We start from the raw sequence: 26385 nt of genomic DNA, 5'->3' as shown, positions 1-26385 counted from the left end.
GTAAATTTTACCTGTTTACAGTTCTAGTGTTAAATAAACTGCTACCGTCATTACTATGTAGCCTATAAAAACAATATGTACTAGAACAGCGTGCCAATGGGTGGTGTATATGGCGCATGGCGCAGCGTTCACACCCAGAGTGTGACTGCTGTGGAGCTGCTGCTGCCAGCCCTGTGTTTCCTCATACCCTTTTCTTTTTATAATCTCCATGAAAAATTCAATTCTTCATATGATTTAATTTACATTTCCATACATATGGAATATAAATGTAAATGTGAAGAGTGACAACCAGAAAGCAAGTGTGGTTTGTGCGGCTTATGGTAAAAATACAAAAAAATAGTCGACTCCTCGAATCAGCTGCAGCTGAGACGTCTCACATGGGCAGTGCGACCACTCTAATCTGTTAATATGGGTGCCAAAAAAAAAACAAGACTGCAGAAGCAGGCTGTGTGAACCAGGTTTAAGTGTCAAACCCTGCTTGATAGCACATCAGACCATAGTAGCTTCACTCACTCCTTCCTAATTATAGGTGTGTACAAATGTACATACTTCACAAATTAGGTCAGATAGGTTGAGCTTTCAGTTTGCTGTATCAACAATGACAGTTACTAGTTAGCGAGACTTGACAGTCAGAGCTCAGGTCAAGCACTGAAGCACTGATTTGTTGAATTAATCTTTTGAATTAATATTTGGAATGGTATGTCTATCACTACTGCCTTTCTTCTGACATAACCTAAAATAAATATGTAAAAAAAAAAAAGAAATGTTCCATGTGCCCTGGGCACATGCCTTACAATACTATTCAAATGCACAAAAGAGAATGGACAACTGATTTAGGACATTTACGCTATTCTGCTTATTATTTCTGGTGCTGCCCTAACAGTATTGTATATTCCTATGTTATATGTATGTTATTCCATTACACAATGTGTTTCAGATCAGAGATGCCACACACATGCCTAGTTAGAAACACAGCCTCTGATAGACTCAACCAAAGGCTAATGGAATTGATGGTAGAAGGCAAACAACAACAATAACTCTTTTAAATTCAGAAACATTGATAAATAATCAAAGAAGACATTCAGTGTTGGAATCATCATTATGTATTTATTTTACAAATTCCCCAAAAACGCTGCTCTGCTCTTTAGGCTGGAACAATCAACTCAACAGTTCAACAAGGGGGAAGTTATCATGGTTGAACTCAAACGTCAAGAGATAAAAGGAAGCAAAATTAAACTGGTGATTTTATTCTTTGATTACAATTTTACAAAACAACAAACTAAACTGTAACATCAAGGAATTAGGTATTAGGGATGTGTAGAGCTGGTGGCTTGATCCTCCCGTCCACATGTCAAACTGTCAAAACTTGCCATTATTGTGTGAGCACCATTTAATATATGTATTGCATTTTACATTATATTAAATGCTATAATCTCAATATGATACATCACAGAAAATAATCTACAGTGAAGACATAATGCACTAGGATAGGGCTGCACGATTATGGCCAAAATAATAATCACAATTATTTTTTTGGAGTTGTGCTGTATCGCCTGCAGCTCTTCATCAAACATCTCTCTGTGGCTGCTCCTTCTTGTTCCATTACTCCCTGACATATTTAAAACTGATATGAAAACTTCAGAGTATGACCGTTGACAAAAACTTTAAACTTCCAGTGACTAGCTTACTGCAAAATAAAAGTCAATTTGTGTTTTAAATGGTTTTAATGTTAAGCTGGAGCAGTAGGAAATGTTCGGTTTTCATGAACAGTAACTTTATACAGTATTTTTTCCATTAATTAAAGTACCCAGGCTGCAGTAGCAGGGTGTGTGTGTGTGTGTGTGTGTGTGTGTGTGTGTGTTCGACAGAAGAGCTCACCAAAAGTAAACCATAACTTGATTAAACGTGGTGGATGGCTGTTAGTTTAGGAAGCATTTGATTTGATATGCAGTGGAGTTTTCAATGAACCAACCATGTATTCTAAATGGCAATATCATAGACCATCAAGTTCGTATGAGTGTGGGAAGCCAAACTTGTGATCGCAATCACTATTCGATTAAGTGTGCAGCCCTATACTAGGTCAATGAAATGACGATCTGGTGAACAAATTCTTTTGTAAAAATTAAAGTGGCATTAGAATTCTTTCGTCCACTTATCATTTGACGTTTTCAGGAAGGTTTTGGTGCCCCCTTCCCCATCATATTCTTTTTTGTATTCTTCTCTGGTTTCAGTAAGATAATGTAACATTTTGGAATAAAAATACAAATGAGCAGTCCAAAACTTGAAGCCAGAATAGCAAATATCTCCACAGCAACACTGAACTTCCCAGGAGAGCTGACATACGCTGGAATAAAAGTGATCCACACTGCACAGAATATCAACATGCTGAAGGTGATAAATTTGGCCTCATTGAAATTATCAGGCAGCTTCCGAGCCAGAAAAGCAAGAATAAAACATAATATGGCCAGAAGTCCTATGTACCCAAGTACAGCCCAAAAGCCTACAGGTGAGCCCAGATGACACTCTAAAATGATTTTGTCCTTAAACTCCTTAAAATTCTTAAAAGGAAAAGGAGGAGAAATTGATAACCAGAGGATACATATGATAACTTGTATAAAAGTGAAACCCAGAACACTGAGTTTCTGCTGTGCAGGCCCAAACCATTTCATCAAATTACTCCCTGGAAGTGTGGCTCTGAAGGCCATTAACACCACTATTGTTTTCCCCAGAACACAAGAGATACAGAGGACAAAGGTGATGCCGAATGCGGTGTGTCGCAGCATGCAGGACCACTCAGAGGGCCGGCCGATGAAGGTCAGAGAACACAGGAAACACAGAGTCAATGAGAAGAGCAGCAGGAAGCTCAGCTCAGAGTTGTTGGCTCTGACAATAGGAGTCTGTCTGTGTCTGAAGAAAATGAACGCCACAAAAGCAGTCAGACATGTTCCAAATAGAGAGGCTGCAGTAAGCAGTGCTCCCATAATCTCTTCATATGATAGAAACTCTGCCTCCTTCTTTACACAGGCATCTCTTCTCTCATTTGACCAGAATTCAGAGTCGCATCGTAAACATGTGATAGAATCTGAAATACAATATTGACACAGGTGTTAGAATTGCTTATTACATTTACCTTTTGCTGTCTCTATGTCGAATAGTTTTTTGTGCCATCAAAACAGTCAATACATGATTACAAGATAATAAATTAATACCCTTATTACGTGGTATCATCCTGAATGATTTGTGTCTTGGAAGTGCAAGATACAGTATAAAGAGGTATTAACTTAATTTTTGTTGATTTGATTTATTTCTGAATCATGCTGTGTATGTTTAAATGTCAATTTTAAGCGCTGTAGCACAAACACAATTGCATTCAATCTAAATGAATGTATTGCAAGACATCAGCAGATAAGACCAAATACTTGTATACAAAGATATGAGGAGGACATGAGAATGTAATGTAGGTGTTTTTGTAATTTGTGATGAGCTGAAAGTTTATTGAACATTTTACAGTTATTTTTGTAATAGTATCATTGCACTATTTTGTTATTTTAAGAAAATACTTTGAAATTAATAATTTCTGTTACTGCTGCTAAAAAAAGACATAATCCCTCACCCTATGGATGTGACCAAGGGTGTATTGTACTGATTTCAGACATGTATTTGTTTAGATATGTTATGTCTTCATTTTTGATCATTATATTGTTTTGTTAGTTTTTTTGCTCAAAGGACAACATATACTTTATATTCCATGCAAGAATTATTCTAGTACTTTTGAAATCAGATTACAAAACTATGCAATTTCTTAAAATTGTCATTTTGCCTTGCATGAAATATCACTACACCTGTGATGTTGCTGATTTCTCCCTCTGCACATCTTAAACAGTCATAGCAGCAGATAGGCTTTCCTTTCTGGAGAACCTTTCGAGTTCCTGGGAGACATTTCTCACTGCACACTGACACTGGCACCTGCATGAACAAATCTACTATGAGAAATATGTATGGGCATTCACACTGACAAGGTGTTATCTTTGCAAGCATCAAATAATAGTTTTAAATACATTAAGATGAACAACTATTATACGATAATAATAATAATTCAAATAGTCTGTCATTAACAGTTACAGCGATCACATCTTACCTGTTGTGAGTTCTGTGCCCAAATTAAAGACTTATTTTGCAGAGTCAGCTGTTTGTCTGCAGGTAAAGATGCATCATAAAGACCAACTGTAACAAAGTCCACAATGCCATTTTCTGTTGGCTGCCAGTTTATAATTTCATACTTTGCTGCTGGATCTCCATACTCATTAAAGTAAACCTCATCTCCTTCCTTTGTTTTGAAATGAATCTTTCTGATGTGCTGTAAAATCTATGATGATATTCAAAATTTAAACCATTTTCATTGTTAGTATGACTTGACATAAAAACTATAACGTAAGTCTATAATGTATAACTCACCATGGATGGATCTAGCTGCACTGTGTTGTTACATGTTTTATTACAGCTGAGAATATTATGAAGAGCGTGGGCCACAGCATACACTCCTTTATAGACATTGTAAAATATAGGCATGAGCGACATATCAGTGAAGCTGTTTTGCACTTCACTCAGATCTTCATCTCCAGTACATTCTCTCTGATTCCCTGTTGATGACTTTGACTGCTTGAACTTGCAGCTAAATAATGTCTCCCAAAACTCTATAAACAATTCATTACTTGATGAACTGAGTGGCTTCACATCCAAAATGAACTCTCTCATGCCACTGACATGTACTTTTGGGATTGCCAGGCCTATGGCACCATCCATAATGTGATGCCTATCCATGGCTGCAATTTGGGAATCAGAGATCCAGCCCTCACTGCCTACCCACTGGTACCCAGTCAGGTTGTGTTTGGACAACTCATGTATTAGTACATCCATATCCATGTGGTTGAGGAAAGCGACAATCACCTTAGAAGTGGAAGCTTTGATTATATCAATTATCTTTTGTATTTTATCTGGTGGATCTGTCCTAAAGAAAGATACAGAATATTCCTGACAAATGCCCAGCTGCTTTGCGGTTTCTGTGAAAGTGGCCATTCCATTATTGCCGTAATCATCATTTGTTCTTATAGATCCAACCCAAGTCCAACCAAAGTGCTTGACTAACTGAGCCAGGGCTCTGCTCTGGTAGTAGTCACTGGGTATTGTTCTGAGGAAGGATGGGTACTTGGTTTTATCACTGAGACAAGCGCAAGTAGCAAAGTGGCTGATCTAAAAGAGGAATAAATGATATCCCAAGATAAAGATAAAACATTTACACAGCACACCACAATTGTTTTAAAAACTAATGTTGCCATGACCAACTGGATTTTTATTTTTTTTTATATTTTTTTCAGAAATATATTTAATTTCTTGCAATTTTACCCACCAGTGGGATATGAAAGGGTCCGATGACAGTAGATATAGCCATGCAAGGAGAGGAAGAGGTCTCTCCCACAATAGCCTGCACTTGGACAGGTCTGGTACATGGAGCCTCGGAGAGTGCAGATACTATTTCATTACCATTAGCCAAGGTCAATGTAACCGTCACACCTCTGGCAATGGAGCCACAGTCATCATAGATCTTGTAGCCCAGAGAGATGCCAGGCAGTAGGTCTGTGCTGTTATTAATCTCCTCTATGGCAAAGAGCATAGCCTGGGCATACTGGAACCCTCTGAAATTCAAACTTCATGCGAACAGTTATAAATAGTTGAAACTGCAGTTTCTCCTTGAAATAGAAACAATAGCAGAGTAAATTAAAGTATTTGGTGATATACATAACAAGGAATATTTCTTTTTTTCGTACTCCGTATGATAACCTTTTTTATAACTGTTTTGCATCTGTTACCAATTCCACTTAAATATTTCAAATCAAAATAAATTACTATAGTATAATTTACCTGGTGCACTGCAATGGCAGCGGTTTGTGCATGTAGGTGTCCTTTCTTTCTTTCCAGCTGCTGTGGAAAGCAAATATTCCCCCCACAATAACGTCCCCATCCTTCAATAGCTGAGGTTTCTCTGGATCCCCTAGCCGCCTGCATACAATCTCCTCAGCCTGAGAGAAAGACACAACCAACAACAGCTGTAAGAGTGCCCAACCCTTCTCTGGACAACTCTGTGTGGACGTCATACTGAGACTGTGTTGCAGCACATGTGCCTTAATGTAAATCAAAAGCTTTCACCAATATATATTTTACAGCTTTGTTTTATCTCTGTGGACCTACAAGGTGGGGCGAGTGGAGGGAGGTGCTGAAACAGAAAAGGGTTTTGGGCCTTCGTCTGTTTTAAGTATCCTAACTGTGTATGCCATAATGTAAGAATATTCAATTGGGCTGTACAAAAGCAATTTATACTTTGATATATAATTTCAATTTAAAAGCAAATTGAAACTCACTCATTTCACCCTCTCTTTCCAAGTACGAGGAAGAAACTATGCTAGGCCTCAAAATGCACATAATATAAAAATGGCCATACCTAGAGCCAGTTTTGGTTTATCCATTCGGCTACTGTAGAAGCACAGTGGTGTTCCATGACGTCTGTAGATATTCTTGTGTCATGAAAACATAACGATTTCTTTATTCAGGTGATTATACACTAATGAAAACATACCTATGCATATTATATTACGTTTTTGACAATAGATCCTCATAAATGTTACTCACTGGATGTTTAAGTGGGTTTTTTTGTGGCTCAGTGCAACAGGGTATGCCTATGGTTTATGCAAAACTTGCAAGCTTATTTAAACATTAGGCAGACACAGAGCAATGTTAGCATTCATTAAAAGTTGTGTTTGTCCATGGTGGTGATAAGTCCAACATTCACTCTCCTTTTACCTCTGCTTTGGTCTCTGCTCCAATTCCAGATTTGACTGTGATTCTTCATACACACAAACCATGTACTCAGCTTCATAAATGAAAGGGTTTTTAAACTACTAACTATATAAATGACTAATACAAATGACAGAATACATGGTGCCATGACTAAATGCAGTGAATAGAGTGATGAACAATTAATGAATGAAAGAGGAGCATGGTATTACAGATCATGCAGTAAAGAAGAGACCTAATAAAATGTTTTGGTTTTTTTTAGGGGGCTTTTATTGCCTTTAATTGAAAGTGACTGCTTAAGAGTGACAGGAAAGGGGGAGATAGAGGGGATAACACGCAGCAAAGGGCTACAAGTCAGATTCGAACCCTTAGCCGCTGCAGCAAAGACTTAACCTTGGTACATGGGACAATTTAATATGGTTCCTATATTAATCAGAGATTCTACTTCTGAGCTATTGGTCCTCAATCACGCTTAATTAATCTATGGCATTGACTCTCAATCACAGCAAAAGTAAAAATTTCACCTGGTGGTTCAAATTGCCAGGGGAGAAGTTGCTCAGGAGGGGGAGGGAGACATAGTATTGATTCTTTACATTCATAGCATACAGCAACCATCAAATACAAAGCAAAAAATGACTAAAAAGGATAGCTACCATGACTTTTGCCCTGTCGGCTGATGAAGTTTGCTTTTTCAGCTGACTATTAACATCACATGGTTGCATTGTTTGAATTGTTGTTCACAAAATAGAATTATCAGGGGGAAGAAAAATATATATAATAATATATAGGTTACTTATACATAGGCAGAAGAGAGCAAAGGAAAGGTTAGCTGGCTGAGTAGCCAGCCAATGATAGTAACTTTAGTTAGTGCATGAGAAGTCATGCTCCACAGTAAGTAGGACTTCAAAACGAGAGCACTTTCAGGATTGCATTTTTATTGGTCATGCCACATGTGTTGATTATGTTACCTTTACAATCAAGTACATGTAACATTACTAACATTCTGTTGCCAGGGCGGACTTGACAGGAGTGGGCATAGAGGCAGGATGGGGTAGGAAAAAAATACAACAGGCAGAGAGCGGAGCACGAAGGCCACAGTGGCAAGTGGACCATATGAGGAGGGCATCAAGGCCATAGACATATATACCTAAATACCGCACAGGCCAGAGAGATGGTACATCAACGTCACCACCATATTGGACCAAATGCCTTTCCCAAAATATTATTTTAACTTTTCAGGATAATTTTGGTGCCCCCTTCCCCATCATATTCCTTTTTGTGTTCTTCTCTGGTTGGAGTAAAATGATGTAACATTTTGGAATAAAAATACAAATGAGCAGTCCAAAACTTGAAGCCAGAATAGCAAATATCTCCACAGCAACACTGAACTTCCCAGGAGAGCTGACATACGCTGGGATAAAAGTGATCCACACTGCACAGAATATCAACATGCTAAAGGTGATTAATTTGGCTTCATTGAAATTATCAGGCAGTTTCCGTGCCAGAAAAGCAAGACTAAAACATAACATAGCCAGAACTCCGATGTACCCAAGTACAGCCCAAAAGCCTACAGCTGAGCCCAGAGCACACTCTAAGATGATTTTGTCCTTAAACTCTTTAAAATTCTTAAAGGGAAAAGGAGGAGAAATTGATAACCAGAGGATACATATGACAACTTGTATAAGAGTGAAACCCAGGACGCTGAGTTTCTGTTGTGCAGGCCCAAACCATTTCATCGTATTACTACCTGGACGTGCAGCCCTAAAGGCCATTAACACCACTATTGTTTTCCCCAGAACACAAGAGATACAGAGGACAAATGTGATGCCGAATGCGGTGTGTCGCAGCATGCAGGACCACTCAGAGGGCCGGCCGATGAAGGTCAGAGAGCACAGGAAACACAGAGTCAATGAGAAGAGCAGCAGGAAGCTCAGCTCAGAGTTGTTGGCTCTGACAATAGGAGTCTGTCTGTATCTGAAGAAAATGAAGGCCACAACTGCTGTCATACATGTTCCAAATAGAGAGGCTGCCGTAAGCAGTGCTCCCATAATCTCTTCATATGATAGAAACTCTGCCTCCTTCTTTACACAGGCATCTCTTCTCTCATTTGACCAGAACTCAGGATGGCACCGCACACAGGTTATAGAATCTGAAAAAATAATAATATTGAAGCTAGTGTTAGATTTGCTCAGTATGTTGTCATTTTGGTCTCTAAGTCGCATCCTTTCTTTTCCTATATAACAACTAAATGGATAACACTGTGAAAGCTACATGGTGTCATCATGAAGGATTTGGACAAGATACAATACAGTTTAAAGAGGTATTATTAATAATTTTTTTTTTTGAAACTTTTGAATAACTAAGCTAAACTATTTCATGGTATCATGCTGCTGCATCTTTCAGATATCAATTTTCAAGGCTGTAGCAAAATTGCTATTTATTGCATTTATATTAAGTGCTATTAACTAAGTTCAGATATCAATAGGAGCAGTTGAGAATAAAACTGTACATCTTTTTGTAATTTGAATGAGCTGACCCAGCCTTCATTTATTTATGGTTCCAATTACCTTAAGCACCTCATAATCAACTTCATGATTAATCATTTCTGACCTTGTGGCTCATTGCACAGTTGTACCAAATAATACACTGCTGCTGACCACATCTGCCACAACCCCTCCTTTCTCCTCCCATGGATGTGACCCAAGAAGTCTGTGAATGAATGGCCTGGAAAAACACAGGCTGCCCCAATATTCCCAGGGATTTTCTCATTTTCTATGATAAATGCAGCTGAAGTCATGTTAAACACACTTTGCAAACATTTTTCACCATTTTTTAAGATTGTCCATAAGTTTATGTAGCTGATTTCATACTCATCTGTCAATATATGTTAAGGATATTTGATGTTTGAATTACATTTTTGATATAATGTAGCCCTAACATCATGCCTTTGGAATTAGATTACAAAACTATGCCATTATTTAAAATTTCTATGTGAAAGTGACAACTTGTAGACATGTGTCTTGTAATAATTGTAATAATATTACTCTTAATATTACTACACCTGTAATGTTGCTGATTTCTCCCTCTGCACATCTTAAACAATCATAGCAGCAGATAGGCTTTCCTTTCTGGAGAACCTTTTGAGTTCCTGGTGGACATTTCTCACTGCAAACTGACACTGGCACCTGCATGAACAAAATTAATGGCTGTTCACTCTGTCAATGTGTTATCTTTGCCAGTATCTATTATTAATTTTGGTGCAACAAAACCAAAACTTATTTATTATTATACACAAAGTAATGACTAACTAATTGACTAATAACAATTTAAATATACTTTCATTAACAATTACAGTGATCACATGATAGCTTACCTGTTGTGAGTTCTGTGTCCATATTAAAGACTTATTTTGCAGATTCAGCTGTTTGTCTGCAGGTAAAGATGTATCATAAAGACCAACTGTGACAAAGTCCACAATGCCATTTTCTGTTGGCTGCCAGTTTATTATTTCATACTTTGCTGCTGGGTCTCCATTTTCATTAAAGTAAACCTCATCTCCTTCCTTTGTTTTGAAATGAATCTTTCTTATGTGCTGTAAAATCTAAGGAGAACATCAATGTGGATCATTATCTGGCATTTTGTCCAACAGTTTGTTGGTCTGCTGTCTTATAACTATGATATACAGACTGTAACAATTTGTTTTTCAAAATTTAAACAATTTTTATTGTTAAATGATTTGATATAAAAAATATAATTGAAGTCTTTGGTGTGCAACTCACCATGAATGGATCTAGCTGCACCTTGTTGTTACATGTTTTATTACAGCTGAGCATACTATGAAGTGCGTAGGCCACAGCATACACACCTTTATAGACATTGTTAAAGAGAGGCATGAGCGACATATCAGTGAAGATGTTTTGCACTCCACTCAGATCTTCATCTCCAGTACATTCTCTTTGATTTTCTGCTGATGACTTTGACTGCTTGAACTTACAGCTAAATAATGTCTCCCAAAACTCTGTAAACAATTCATTACTAGATGAATTGAGCGGCTTCACATTCAACATGAACTCTTTCATGCCACTGACATGTGCTTTTGGAATGGACAGACCTATGGCACCATCCAGAATGTGATGCCTATCCATGGCTGCAGTTTGGAAATCAAAGATCCAGCCCTCAACGCCTACCCACTGATACCCAGTCAGGTTGTGTTGAGACAATTCATGTATGAGCACATCCAAATCCCTGTGGGAGAGGAAAGCGACAATAACCTTAGAAGTGGAAGTTTTGATAATGTTAATTATGTGTTGTACTTTTTCTGGTGGATCTGTCCTGAAGAAAGATACAGAGTATTCCAGACAAATGCCCAGCTTCTGGGCAGTTTCTGTGAATATGGCCATGCCATTATTGCCGTAATCATCATTTGTTCTAATAGCTCCAACCCAAGTCCAACCAAAGTGCTTGACTAACTGGGCCAAGGCTCTGCTCTGGTAGTAGTCACTGGGTATTGTTCTGAGGAAGGATGGGTACTTGGTTTTATCACTGAGACAAGCACAAGTAGCATAGTGGCTGATCTAAAAGAAAAAAGAAATGATATCCCAAGATAAAGATGTAAAATACAATGACAATACTTGTAACACTTCATTTGGATAGTCCACCTGCACATAGTTTATATACATATGTATTTTTAACATTTCAACAGTTTTGCATTGTAGATGTTTAACACATTATCTTTACAGTATGGGTGGCAATTAATGAACGAACGCAACCTAAAAGTACAGTGGTGTAGCATCAGAAAATGGTTGTTAAATCTCAGCTACCAAGCTGTTGAAATGTTACAAATACTTATAATATAAAATACCCATGGGTGGACTTTGGAGTTTAGAAATTAGACTTTTTTTTTTTTTTTCACAAATAATAATAACATTTATTTTCCAATTTTACCCACCAGTGGGATATGAAAGGGTCCGATGACAGTAGCTATAGCCATGCAAGGAGAGGAAGAGCTCTCTCCCATAATGGCTTGCACTTGGACAGGTTTAGTACATTGTTCTTTGGAGGGTGCAAATACCACTTCATTACCATTAGCCAAGGCCAGTGCAACCCTCACACTTCTGGCAATGGAGCCACAGACGTCATAGATCTTATAGCCCAGAGAGATTCCAGGCAGTAGGTCTGTGCTGTTATTAATCTCTTCTATTGCAAATAGCATAGCCTGGGCAAACTGGAAATCTCTGAAATTCAAACTTTATGCAGACAGTTACAAATAGTTAGTTTGCAAACTTAGTTTGTGTAGAAACAATAACACAATAAAAGAAAGCATTTGATGGCATTAAATAAGCAATATTATTATATTTGAAACCGAAATAGATTGCTATGTTACAATTTACCTGGTGCATTGTAGTGGCAGTGGTTTGTGCATGTAGGTGTCCTGTCTGTCTTTCCAGCTGCTGTGCAAAGAGAATATTCCCCCAAACATAATGTCCCCATCCTTGGATAGCTGGGGTTTCTCAAGATCCCCTCTCCGCCTGCACACCGGCTCCTCAGCCTGAGAGAAAGACACAACCAACAACACCTGTAAGAGTGCCCAACCAATCCCTGGACACCTCTGTGTGAATGTCATGCTGTCTAAGAGTGTGAAACCATGATACACATGGCATTACATGAAAATTGAAAGCTTGCACCGACCTTTATACATGTTGGAGCAGCATAAAAAATAATAATTGAACAGTTTTATCTCTGTGGACGTATCAGGTGGTGAAAATAATTTTGTGCCACAGCGTATTTTAAACATCTTACAGTGTGTAGGATTTATTGCCATCTAGCGGTGTAGTTGCTGATTGCAACTCAGTCACTTCATCCACCCTTTTCAAGTGCAAATGCAAGAGAGAAACTACAGTGTTTACGGTGTACATGTAAATGACTCTTTCTAAGATAACAAAAACTTGATTCTAATGTTCAGGTGACTATATGCTAATGAAAACATACCTATACATATTATATTCCAGTTCTGGCAAAATATCCTCCTAAATGTTTAACACTGGACCTGTATCTGCATATCAGATAGGATAGATATCTTTCTTGGGCCAAATTAATTGCATTTTTGCTGGCTTCAACATGCTCCATAACTCATGGAACGGTGCACGTCAGCTGTGGCGAAAATATACTTGTCATATGAGTCATGGAGTGGCAAAATGGCTTGATAGTGCCCCCTAAACAGCAGCCGTTGTGGCACGTTTCATAATTTTTCATACATATTGGTACACATTTATCACATCCTAACTTACAAAAAAGCCTTTTGGGGCCATACTCCACACCCAACAGTAAGTCATTAATTTAGTGGTCTTTTTTTTTTTTTTACATGAACGTGTTGTAATTTAACAATCTCCTTCTAGGGAATTGATCTAATCAACTTAAATTTGTGTTTGTGGAATCTAAAGACCTTCAGAATGAAAAGTTTTGCAGGAGTTTTCGTTGAACAGATTTCTCATGGCGTGGCGTCCAATGTCAACATTTTGCCATAAAACAGTTAGTTGTCGTAACTTCAGCATACTTTGTCCAATTTGGCCCAAATTTCACGTATGATAACAGTCTTGCCCTGAACACATCTACATGCCAACATTCAGTTAAAGCGCCCCCTACTGGCAACAGGAAGTGTCTGTGTGTCCAATGTTTTATACTCTCGTGTACTACTCCAAGCAGGTTGACCAGGTCCAGCAGCAATTCAGTCAGAAGACCCTTAAGACATAAATGATATGTTAGAAATCTTGTGAGTTTTTCTTGAACCCTGTTGTTGTCACACTGCCCTTTGTTAACTGAAAGGATGCCTCAAGTAACAATGTCACCATCTTAGGCCAATTCAGCTGGTTGTGCTGAGCCTTGCACACAGAGTTTCCCCTCCTTAGTAGCAGAACCAAGAATTGCAGCTTCAGTAATGGCATAGCAATGAACCTCATAGACCGGAGGAAACAAGCTTGTCAAGTTAAAATAAATTGAACAAGGTTTTTTGTCTGTGAAACGCATTGCATTTATTGTCGATTGTCAATTACAATTTTATAAACTCATTCTCTGTATATATGTATATATAGCACTTTCCAAAAAAGCAATTCTGAAGTGCTTCACAGTTAACAAAATCAGATAATCAGCAATAAAAGCAATAGAAAAACAATGCATAATGGTACTCATAGATGCATAGTATAAGCGAGTAAGAATGCATTTTAAAACGAAAGCAGATACTAATTTAAAAGTAGTGTAAACAACAAAACAAAACCTCAACAAAGGGGGTTTTTAAAATATAGACTCAGCTTACTTGACAATGAGGGGGAGGCAATTACATAGTGTTGGAGCAAACAGTAAAAGCATAGTCCCCCTTTGTTGTGAGCTTAGACAATGGGACATTTAAGATTGGCCTATAGATCTGAGTAAGTGTTGTGTTATAAAATCAGAAATAATAGAAGTGGAAGGCTTTGAATGTGATGAGGAGGATCTTGAACTGAATTCTGAAGCATACAGGAGGCCAGTGTAAGTGTGCCAGAATGTGCTCTCTTCGTTTAGTATTAGTCAAAAAGCCTGCCGCATTCTGAACCAGAAAATTTGGAGTTACAGTAATTCAGGCAGGAGGAAAAAAGCATGAATGAATTGCTTTATGATATTATTAGGCAAGACTGAGCTGATTTTGCAATATTTCTGAGCTGCACAAAACAGGACTGAACTAATTTCTTAATGTGGCCATCAAAATTCAGCTTCATGGTTCAACACCATGATTTCAAGATGGTTTTATATTCTTTGCCTGAGATGAGGACGAATAGTCTTTGGAACATGGTCTGGTCCAATGACCAAGATTTCTGTTTTGTCTGTATTCAGCTGTAAAATATTCAGTGACGTCCAATCTTTGCAGCACGGCAGTGTATAGTATCAAGACTATTAAAGTTGTCAGAATTAAATGATAAATGAATCTAGGAGTAATTGGCATAACAATAATATAACTAAGAGGGAGCATATACAAGCTGAACAAGATGGGTACCAGGATTGACCCCTGTAAAACCCCGAACAACAAATGTGCCAACGATGAAGCAGATTCAAAAGGAAATTTAAAGATTGGTCTGTAAAGGAGTGTTGGAACAAGACCAGGTTTTTTTAAAAGTGGATGGATACAGGCTTGTTTAAAATTGTCTGTGAACAAACCAGAGGACAGAGACTCATACAATGGAAAGAAGACAAGGGGCAGTGACTTGTAATACCTCTTTGAAAAATGTGGGTGGTAAAATGTCAAGGCCACTGGAAGACAAGTGAAAGTGTGACACAATATCGAGCAGATTTTTCAGGGAGATTGGGGTAAATTCACAGAGCAATTTGGAGGAGGCATCTGGAGGGGGGCATATGGAGGCCTTCATAACCTGAACCTTTTCAACAAAATAAGCTAAAAACTTTAAACAGTAAAAGGAGTATGGTTTACAAGTCAATCAATGGCGTTGAACAGAACTCATGAGTTGTGCTTTTTTGTGCTTTTGAGGTTTGTACCTTATTCTCCTTTTCTGACTGATAAATTATAAGCAGATAATTATCTGTCTTTGCGTGTGTCATCATGGCTTTGACTGGTGCCTTGGCCTTGTCCTAATGGAAGCAACATGATAAAAAACTGATAAAGATCAAACTGATCAACCAGGTCGTTCACATCATAAAAGAGAAAACAAAGTAGAACTCATCAGCAGAGCTCTTATTAAAGGTCCAAGAGTTTAGTGTATGTTTGGGGAAGGACTAGCTACTTAAAGGGTAATATCAACCATGACAACTGTGTGGTCAAAGCTGAACTCTTTTGGGTTAAGAATTAATAAATAAACCCATAATAAAAACTAAATCTAGAGCGTGTTCTATATTGCGGTAAATGTTGCAATCTCAATATGCTATTTCACAAATCAAATAATATACAGTGAAAAAATATTACAGTAGCACTATGTAAGTCTTCAATAAAATGAAGATACAATAGATGTCTACTTAAAAGTCTGGTCAACAAATTAACATGTCAAATTATGAAAGCGGTTGAATGCTTTTGCCAACATATTATTGGCAAAATCCATATTGTAGTTTTCACAATGATTTAGGTGTCCCCTTCCCCATCATATTCCTTTTTGTATTCTTCTCTGGTTTCACTAAAATAATATAACATTTTGGAATAAAAATACAAATGAGCAGTCCAAAACTTGAAGCCAAAATAGCAAATATCTCCACAGCAACACTGAACTTCCCAGGAGAGCTGACATACGCTGGGATAAAAGTGATCCATACTGCACAGAATATCAGCATGCTGAAGGTGATAAATTTGGCTTCATTGAAATTATCAGGCAGTTTCCGAGCCAGAAAAGCAAGAATAAAACATAACATGGCCAGAACTCCGATGTACCCAAGTACAGCCCAAAAGCCTACAGCTGAGCCCAGAGCACACTCTAAGATGATTTTGTCATTGAACTTCTTAAAATTCTTAAATGGAATAGGAGGAGAAATTGATAACCAGAGGATACATATGATAACTTGTATAAGAGTGAAACCCAGAACACTGAGTTTCTGCTGTGCAGGCCCAAACCATTTCATCCAATTACTACCTGGAAGTGTGGCTCTGAAGGCCATTAACACCACTATTGTTTTCCCCAGAACACAAGAAATACAGAGGACAAAGGTGATGCCGAATGCGGTGTGTCGCAGCATGCAGGACCACTCAGAGGGCCGACCAATGAAGGTCAGAGAACACAGGAAACACAGACTCAAGGAGAAGAGCAGCAGGAAGCTCAGCTCAGAGTTGTTGGCTCTGACAATAGGAGTCTGTCTGTATCTGAAGAAAATGAATGCCACAACACCTGTCATGCATGTTCCAAACAGGGCAGCTGCAGTGAGCAGTGCTCCCATGATCTCTTCATATGATAGAAACTCTGCCTCTTTCTTTACACAGGCATCTCTTCTCTTATTTGACCAGAACTCAAGCTCGCATCTCATACAGGTGATAGAATCTGGAAGATAATATTGAAGCAGATGTTAGATTTGCTACGTACATTTCTCTCGATTTTGCATCTATGTAGCATCTTTTCATACTTGGAAGACATTATACCTACATTATCATTACCAGATAATAAATGGTTAACTGTACAATAATAAACTTTTTACATGACATCACTTTCCAAAACAAAGTTGTAAGTGCAAGATTGGTAGAAAAAAAATAACAATCACATAAAACAACACCTTTTGAGGTAGTGTTTGGCTCATATCAAAGCAATTCACAAATATAAGTTTGAGCTGAGAATTAGACTTTGATGGTATTCAGTAAAAATCTGTCAATTTCCAACTGATTTGTAACCAGTGAAGACAAGTGTATTACTGATTAGGGATGACTTACAATAATCTCTCTGAAATTAAATAAAAGCATGGATGACCTTCTCGAGATAAGGCCAAGAGAGAAAATACCTGATTTTATGGTTTCTCCTCAATTGATAAAAATATCATAACTGACTTTTGTAATTTGTTTTTCAAATTTAAGTTCACTGTCAAATATTATACCCATAGGGATAGACTTTGGATGACCAGAAAGAATAATCTCAGATTTGTTTTCATTTTGCTGGAGAAAGTTTTGGGACATCCAGCAATTTGTTTCTGACAGACAAGATAGTAACTGACAAAAACGCCTGCTTCGCTGGTTGTTAATGGGACTTAAATTTGAGTGTCATCCACATAACAAGGATACTGAATTTTGTATAGCACATTTCCTTGTGGCAGGATCTATACACAGAACAACATGAAACCAAGGATGGAGCCTTGGGAGACACCTCAGATCAGAGGGACCACAGAAGAGGAGGCATCAACGACCACTTGCAGTATCCCTAATGCCAATCTACTATTGGAACGTTTTTAGTCCACCAATAGATAGTTAATATTTTTTATTAGTTGAGATTAAACAACCGTTTTCTGATATTACACCAGTGTCATTAAAGTTTGGTTAGGTTTAGGCACAAAATGATCTTGGTCAGGAAAGAACAAAGCCAAACAGGTCAAATGTTACAATTCTCTATTAACTAGGTAGACAATCTAAATAAACTTATTTTTAAATTAAAAAAAAATTAAAAAAATTAAAAAATTAATTTAGAGAGTCCAGACTAGAGTTTAGATGGTGTTTTATGACGGCTACATGGTATCACAGTATCAGGATTTAGATCTCACAGGTGCAAGTACAAGATACAGTCCAGTTTCAATATGTATTATTGATTCATTTTTTCATTTCTTTTGCTCATTTTTCAGATATCAAAAACACCTTTATTTCCCCTCAATGCATTTAGTAGTAAGTAGGATGGGGTAGGAAAATATTGTCTGTTTTGTAATTTCAGTGTGCTGACCATTTAATGACATTGTTTTAGATATATATATATATATATATATATATATATATATATATATATAGTTTTTAAATAGTAATATTAATTTAATTAAGGAATTCATAATTAAAAATGCCTGACCTTATTACTTTTACTGGCTCTAGCTAATAATACCCTGCTGATGATAATGCATGCTAGAATCCCACCTTTGTCCTACCATGGATGTGAATAGGAATTGGCTCAAAACAATTCAGACTGCTCCAATCTTCCCAGAGATTTTCTCATATTAACATGACAATGAAACTGGAGTAATTTGAAATACCTTTGTGCATACATATCCAAGACTGTGCACAGGAATTTATGGAACCAATTTCATACATATCAGTATTTGTTGAGGACTTTTGGTGTAATAATATTTTGTTTTGGTTTGCTTAAAACCTTTTCAATAATGGCGTGTGAACATGACAACTTGTAGATTTCCGTTCTGTCCTGCACTAAATGTCACTACACCTGTAATGTTGCTGATTTCTCCCTCTGCACATTTCAAACAATCATAGCAGCAGATAGGCTTTCCTTTCTGTAGAACTTTGCGAGTTCCTGGGGGACATTTATCACTGCAAACTGACACTGGCACCTGCATGGACAAAATGACAATGAGAAAGAAATTATGGGCATTCACTTTGACAAGGTGTTTTTGCAAGTATATATTAATAATGTTGATCCATCAAACAAACAAAACATTCATGCAGTAACAATAGCTAATAACATACAGTTAAATTCAGATATACTTTCAATAACAATTACAGTGATCACATAGTATTTTACCTGTTGTGAGTTCTGTGCCCATATTAAAGACTTATTTTGCAGATTCAGCTGTTTGTCTGCAGGTAAAGATGTATCATAAAGACCAACTGTGACAAAGTCCACAATGCCATTTTCTGTTGGCTGCCAGTTTATAATTTCATACTTTGCGGCTGGGTCTCCATTTTCATTAAAGTAAACCTCATCTCCTTCCTTTGTTTTGAACTCAATCTTTTTTATGTGTTGTAAAATCTAAGATAAGAAATGCATCAATGTAGATCATCATCTTACAAACAAGTTGTAGTTCTATTGTCTCAACAGCATGATAGACAGACTACAATACATTTTCAAAATATATGCTTGGTTAATGTGACTTGTACAAAAACTATAATTTGCACTCACCGTAAAGGGATCTAGCTGCACCTTCTGGTTACATGTTTTATTACAGCTGAGCATACTATGAAGTCCATGGGCCACAGCATACACTCCTTTGTAAACATTGTAAAAGAGAGGCATGAGCGACATATCAGTGAAGATGTTTTGCACTCCACTCAGATCTTCATCTCCAGTACATTTACTCTGATTTTCTGCTGATGACTTTGACTGCTTGAACTTACAGCTGAATAATGTCTCCCAAAACTCTGTAAACAATTCATTACTTGATGAATTGAGTGGCTTCACATCTAAAATGAACTCTCTCATGCCACTGACATGTGCTTTGGGGATGGACAGGCCTATGGCACCATCCAGAATGTGATGCTTATCCATGGCTGCAGTTTGGAAATCAAAGATCCAGGCCTCTGTACCTACCCACTGATACCCAGTCAAGTTCTGGTTAGACATCTCCTGTATTATCACATACAACTCCGTGGGGGAGAGGAAAGTGACAATCACCTTTGAAGTGGAAGCCTTGATAATATTAACTATCTTTTTTGTTTTGTCTGGTGGATCCGACCTAAAGACAGATACAGAGTATTCCAGACAAATGCCCAGCTGCTGGGCAATTTCTGTGAAAGTGGCCATACCATTATTGCCATAATCATCATTTGTTCTTATAGCTCCAACCCAAGTCCAACCAAAGTGCTTGACCAACTGGGCCAGGGCTCTGCTCTGGTAGTAGTCACTGGGTATTGTTCTGAGGAAGGATGGGTACTTGGTTTTATCACTGAGACAAGCACAAGTAGCAAGGTGGCTGACCTAAAAAAAAAAAATAAACCTTCAGATAAGCATATCAAATATTAACATTTTCCCAGCACACAACAATTCTTGTAAAACCTGTATCAATATGACAAACAGGAAGACCTACAGAATAATTATTATTTTTTACAAAAATAATTTCATTTTTACCAATCTCACCCACCAGCGGGATATGAAAGGGTCCGATGACAGTAGCTATAGCCATGCAAGGAGAAGAAAAGGTTCCCCCCATAATGGCCTGCACTTGGGCAGGTCTGGTACATGGTGCTTCGGAGGGTGCAAATACCATCTCATTACCATTTGCCAAGGCCAGTGCGACAGTTACACCTCTGGCAATAAAGAGACAGTCATCATAGATCTGATAGCCCAGAGTGATGCCAGGCAGTAGGTCTGTGCTGTTATTAATCTCCTCTATGGCAAAGAGCATAGCCTGGGCATACTGAAACCCTCTGAAATTCAAACTTGAAACAGACAGTTATAAATAGTTAGAATTGTAAAAGAATTTGTCTTTGAAATATAAAGAATAGCATGTCAAATAAACACATTTTGATATAAACTTTAAATATTTCTTGTTTCAATACTTTGTTGAATATCCTTTTTAATAATTAGTTTTGTATCTCTACTCACTTCCTCTTTAGATGTTTGAAATGTAAATACATTTTTACAGAATAATTTACCTGGTGCATTCTAATGGCAGTGGTTTGTGCAGGTAGGTATCCTGTCTGGCTTTCCACCTGTTGTGGAGAGAGAAGATTCCCCCCACAATAATGTCCCCATCCTTAGATAGCTGGGGGTCCTCAAGATGCCCTATCCGCCTGCACACCGACTTCTCAGCCTGAGAGAAAGACACCACCACCAATAGTTGTAAAAGTGCCCAACCAATCCCTGGCCACCTCTGCGTGGACGTCATACTGTCTGAGAGAGCTACATTGAGTGGAATCACATGTACCTCAATGTAAATGAAAAGCTTGCACTGATATTTATTCATTTTGAAGCAGCATAAAAAATAATAATTAAACAGTGATGTTTTATCTCTGTGGACATACCACGTGTGTTGAGAGGAGGGAGATGGTGAATTTTAGGCCATTGCCTATTTTAAATATCTTATCTGATACAAAACATGTAAAAAAAAAAAATCCCTTTTATAAATTAACATTGGTCATTATGGTGGCACAATTTATGCATGTAAATCATCATCTTATGGCTATCGTGTGTAATTATTAATTAACTATTGTTTAGGTATACTGTATGTTGTAGTAGACCTGTCCACCTGTTTTGTTGTTGCAACACAGACCTCTTTTATGACTTCACGTAAAGGGAACAGGATAAACAAATGCAATTTAAACGTGTGCCAAATCTCAATAAAAGTAATTACCCAGGTTCTAAGAAATAAAGAATTTAGCAGTTTATAAAAGAACAGAATCCAACGTGGTGTACTTCATGACTTCATCTTTTTTTTTGCCTGTGTATTTTGCGTTTTTTAACTGTTTTCTTACTTTCTTACCACTTTGTTCACGTCGCCTAAATACTTTTTTGCCGTTTTTGAGCACTTTTTATTTTTTGTTTGCACAGGTCTCCATGGCGATGGCGAGTCGCATTGTTTACACCCACGACCAGATGATCACCCTGAGGTACCCTAGCATCCTGACTGGAGAGAGACCCTCCATACCGGAGGAGCTGAGGAGACAGCAAGCTGCAGAGCAGGGGTTAAATGGAGGATGAAGAAGAACCCTACAAACGTGGCTACACGAGCGGATACCGGACTCCAACGTCACCATTCCCGGCTTCAAGCTGACAGGGACACCACCGCCAGCGGCATGAAGAAAGGAGGGGGACTTGCCGTGCTCATAAACAACAGGTGGTGTAACGCTGGGCACGTCTGCGTGAAAGAGCGTGTCTGCAGCCCGGACATCGAGCTCGTCGCCACCGGACTTCGTCCGTGTTGTCTGCCACGGGAACTTTCCAGTGTTGTCGCCATCACTTTACATTTATGATGTCTTATTTATTCTCCTGTACAGCACTTTGGTCAACTTTGGTTGTTTTTAAAGTGCTTAACAAATAAAGTTGGATTGGATTGGATTGGATTCCGCCAGAAGGGGGAGATGGCTAAGAAGCTATGTAGCCAAGCTGTATGAAGAGATTAAAACCACTTGGCCTGGACTCCAGTAATCTTTTGAGGTTGTGAAAGACCTGGCAGGACAAGATTGAGGATGAAATAAACAAAGATCGGGATCATTTTCATGATGTGTTAGTATGAACGCAGAACTTTTTTAAAATGCAAACGCAAAAACCGTTGTTGTGTAAACAAGGCCTAAATCTAGGGTGTGGCCACAATTATGGGTTGGCCCAACAATATGCTCGGTAAAGTCAAAAGAGTGCAAAAGTTGCATAAAAAAACTTGTTACTTGCTTTAATTTTCATCATAAATCAGTAGTTTAAATATTGAATACATTTCTACCAATGATAACAGTTTCTGTATTATAAACATCGTAATGTGTATGACTATAATGTACACTGATCAGCCATAACATTATGACCACTGACAGGTGAAGTGAATAACCCAGATTATCTCGTTTTCCTGGCACCTGTCAGTGGGTGGAATATATTAGGCAGCAAGTGAATATTTAGTCCTCAAAGTTGATGTGTTAGACGCTGGAAATTGGGCATTGGAGGATTTAAGCGACTTTGACAAGGGCCAAATTGTGATGGTTAGACGACTGGGTCAGAGCATCTCCTAAACTGCAGCTCTTGTGGGGTGTTCCCGGTCTGCAGTGGTCAGTACCTATCAAAAGTGATCCAAGGAAGGAAAAGCAGTGAACCAGCGACAGGGTCATGGGCAGCCAAGGCTCACTGATAGACGTGGAGGGGATCTCAGACGGCCGTATAGCCCTGCAGCCGCGTGTGGTTACAAGGGTAACTCATTGTTTTAATCACACTCTTGACCTTGTTCTATCATATGGCATTGATATTGAACATTTAATAGTCTTCCCACATAATCCTTTCCTATCTGACCATTATTTAATAACTTGTGAATTGATACTATTAGGTTAGAAGCCATTAGGCAAAACTTCCTACAGCAGATGTCTATCTGACAGTGCTGTAGCTAAATTTAAGGAGGAGATTCCAACAGTGTTTAATTCAATGCCATGTCTGAATTTAACAGAGTCCTGTAATAACTTCAGCCCCTCCGAAATTGATAATCTTGTTGATAGTGCAGCAGGCTCACTACGAAGAACATTAGATTCTATCGCTCCTATAAAAAAGAAATTATTAAAACATAGGAAACTAGCACCGTGGTACAATCACCAAACCCGTCAATTAAAGCAAAAAGCTAGGAAATCTGAAAGGAAAGGGCGCTGTTCCAAATTATCAGACTATCACTCAATTTGGCAAGATAATCTTAAAACCTATAGAAAGGCCCTCCGTAATGCCAGAGGAGCCTATTATTCAGCACTAATAGAAGAAAATAAGAATAACCCTAGGTTCCTCTTCAGCACTGTAGCCAGGCTGACAGAGAGTCACAGCTCTATTGAGCCACATATCCCCATAAACTTAAGTAGCAACGACTTTATGAGCTTCTTTTATAATAAAATTATTACTATTAGAGAGAAAATAAATCACCAACTGCCATCAGCAGTTATCAGTGGCTCTCCAAGTTCAGGAACTTTAACTAATGTAAACTCAGATATATATTTAGACTGTTTTTCTGCTATCGATCTTCATCAGTTAACTTCAATAATTTCTACATCGAAGCCATCAACCTGTCTGTTGGACCCAATCTCAACTAGGCTGCTTAAAGAAGTCGTACCCTTAATTGGCACTTCTTTACTGGATATGATTAATCTTTCTTTATTATCAGGATATGTACCACAGTCCTTTAAAGTAGCTGTAATTAAACCCCTTCTTAAAAAGCCCACTCTTGACCCAGGGGTTTTAGCCAACTATAGACCGATCTCTTACCTCCCAAAGAGTTGTGTGACTTTTTACATAACAATAGTTTATTTGAGGATTTGCAGTCAGGATTTGGAGTTCATCACAGCACAGAGACAGCTCTGGTTAAAGTTAATAATGACTTTTTGATTGCTTCAGACAATGGACTTGTCTCTGTACTTTATTACATTATTACATTACTGTAGCAAGCCGTGCTACAGACGGGGTTCCCCAGCACACAAAAACTCCCGGACCAGACTGTCGGTTCACGTAACTCTTTATTTGATGCACAAAATGCAGCTGTATCGCTGCTCGGCGGCTTCCGCTCAGAGTCCTGTCTTTCGGCGCGTGTGTGTCTCCCGGATCCAGCACACTACTGCCAAGATAAAAGGTAGAGTCATCAGACAATCATTGGCAGGTAAGGTAATCAACTCACCTGGTGCCACTCTCCCAGGCCTTCCCCACACCTCTCCCTCCTGCAGCTGAGCGCAAACCACGCCCACCTCCACAATTACATTATTAGATCTTAGTGCTGCTTTTGACACCATTTACCATAATATTCTTTTACAGAGACTTGATTATCAAATTGTCATTAAAGGAACCGCACTAGCTGGTTTAAGTCATATTTATCAGATCGTTCGCAGTTTGTACATGTTAACGATGAATCTTCAATAAATACTACAGTTAGTCATGGAGTTCCACAAGGTTCTGTACTTGGACCAATACCATTTACTTTATATATGCTCCCTTTAGGCAACATTATTAGGAATCACTCCATTAACTTTCACTGTTATGCAGATGATACGCAGTTATATCTATCAATCAAGCCCGATGAAATTAATGATCTGAATTATAAACATGTCTTAAGGACATAAAATCCTGGATGAGCTGCAATTTTCTGATGTTAAACTCAGAAAAAAACGAAATTCTTGTCCTTGGCCCCAAAAATCTTAGAGACTCACTGTCTAAAGATATAGTTACTCTAGATGGCATTACCTTGGCCTTTAGCACCACTGTCAGGAATCTTGGAGTTATCTTTGTATTCAGGATTTGTCATTTAATTCCCACATGAAGCAGACCTCTAGGACTGCCTTCTTTCATTTAAGTAATATTACAAAAATTACACAGACAGATCCAGAAAAACTAATCCATGCATTTGTTACTTGTAGGCGGGATGACTGCAACTCTTTGTTATCAGGTTGCCCCAATAAGTCCATTAAAACGCTCCAATTAATTCAAAACGCTGCAGCACGAGTACTGACAGGAACTAAAAAAAGAGATCGCATCTCTCCTGTACTCGCTTCTCTGCACTGGCTCCCTGTAAAATTTAGAATAGAATTTAAAATCCTCCTCCTCACCTATAAAGCTCTTCATGGTCAGGCCCCTTCATATCTTAAAGAATATTACCCCTCTAGAACACTACGTTCTCTGAATGTTGGGCTACTTGTGGTTCCTATAGTCTGTAAAAGTAGAACAGGAGCCAGAGCCTTCAGTTACCAAGCTCATCTTCTGTGGAATCAGCTTCCAGTTGTGGTTTGGGAGGCAGACACCCTCACCACTTTCAAGAGTAGGCTTAAGACATTCCTCTTTGATAAAGCTTATAGTTAGGGGTGGATCAGGTGAGTCCTGAACCATCCCTTAGTTTTGCTGCTATAGGCCTAGGCACTGAGCTCCTCTCTTCCTCTCTCTTTCTGCGCTCATTCATGTCCCATTAATGCATGTTACTAACTTCACTTCTTCCTCAGAGTTCTTGTGCTTTCTCGTCTCGCAGGTTCTTATCGATCCTGGTGGAGCCTCCTGCCATGGTCCTGCTCGATTGCCATTGCCAATACTGTTGATGCGGTGCACCTGTCTGTCTGTTTGTCTCTCTCTCTCTCTCTCTCTCTCTCTCTCTCTCTCTCTCTCTCTGTCTCCATGTCCAGTTTGATCATTTTCCATCCTGACTACAGGTGTTCTCAGCCAATAACCTCCTGTCCACTCATCATCATCATCAGTGTCCGGTATTCCATCATTGTTGGCAGAGCTTGCCCTCTGTTGAGGTTGCTTTTGTCTCTTCTCTTCTCTCTTCTTTGTACTGGGTTCTCAACAGGCAAGTCATTTAGTAGCAGCAGCAAGTTTCTGTGTATGGTTCTGTTCCTCGCATTTGGCTCACCCTCAGGATGAATGACATATACAGGATTGTCTGAGATTTGCTCCTTCACCACATAGATCCTCTTCTCCCAGTATGAGCGTAGTTTACCGGGTCCACCTCGCT

General features: G+C 38.4%; 3 protein-coding genes, 2 long non-coding RNA genes and 1 pseudogene across 10 annotated transcripts in view; 2 read left to right on the top strand and 4 right to left on the bottom strand.

Annotated features, from left to right (window-relative positions):
• LOC127362521 (uncharacterized) overlaps positions 1–26385 on the top strand; it is a 112524-nt gene that overhangs the window by 15361 nt on the left and 70778 nt on the right. The window lies entirely within an intron of this gene.
• The window catches only part of LOC127362489 (extracellular calcium-sensing receptor-like), a 79317-nt gene that overhangs the window by 21916 nt on the left and 31016 nt on the right, over positions 1–26385 (bottom strand). The gene's annotated exons all lie outside the window — the stretch shown is intronic.
• Positions 1088–6247, bottom strand: LOC127362510 (extracellular calcium-sensing receptor-like). The gene is made up of 6 exons (XM_051398295.1): positions 5920–6247; positions 5408–5705; positions 4456–5250; positions 4139–4366; positions 3843–3966; positions 1088–3082 (listed from the first exon to the last, which is right to left on the bottom strand). Exons 1-6 carry the CDS (start codon positions 6150–6152, stop codon positions 2169–2171), a joined length of 2592 nt encoding a protein of 863 aa, XP_051254255.1. The 5' UTR covers positions 6153–6247; the 3' UTR covers positions 1088–2168.
• LOC127362524 (uncharacterized) lies at positions 2700–16591 on the top strand. The gene is made up of 2 exons (XR_007884474.1): positions 2700–2754; positions 16523–16591. It is a non-coding gene; the product is annotated as an uncharacterized LOC127362524 (long non-coding RNA).
• Positions 7765–12521, bottom strand: LOC127362505 (extracellular calcium-sensing receptor-like). The gene is made up of 6 exons (XM_051398287.1): positions 12240–12521; positions 11798–12095; positions 10629–11423; positions 10223–10450; positions 9911–10034; positions 7765–8998 (listed from the first exon to the last, which is right to left on the bottom strand). The coding sequence occupies exons 1-6, from the start codon at positions 12470–12472 to the stop codon at positions 8085–8087; spliced, it is 2592 nt and encodes an 863-aa protein (XP_051254247.1). The 5' UTR covers positions 12473–12521; the 3' UTR covers positions 7765–8084.
• Positions 13852–21147, bottom strand: LOC127362518 (extracellular calcium-sensing receptor-like; annotated as a pseudogene).

Source organism: Dicentrarchus labrax, unplaced genomic scaffold (assembly GCF_905237075.1).
Source record: "Dicentrarchus labrax unplaced genomic scaffold, dlabrax2021, whole genome shotgun sequence".
Taxonomy (NCBI): Eukaryota; Metazoa; Chordata; class Actinopteri; family Moronidae; genus Dicentrarchus; species Dicentrarchus labrax.
Note: the sequence above shows the minus strand (reverse complement) of the source record. Positions and strands in the feature narration are given on the sequence as shown.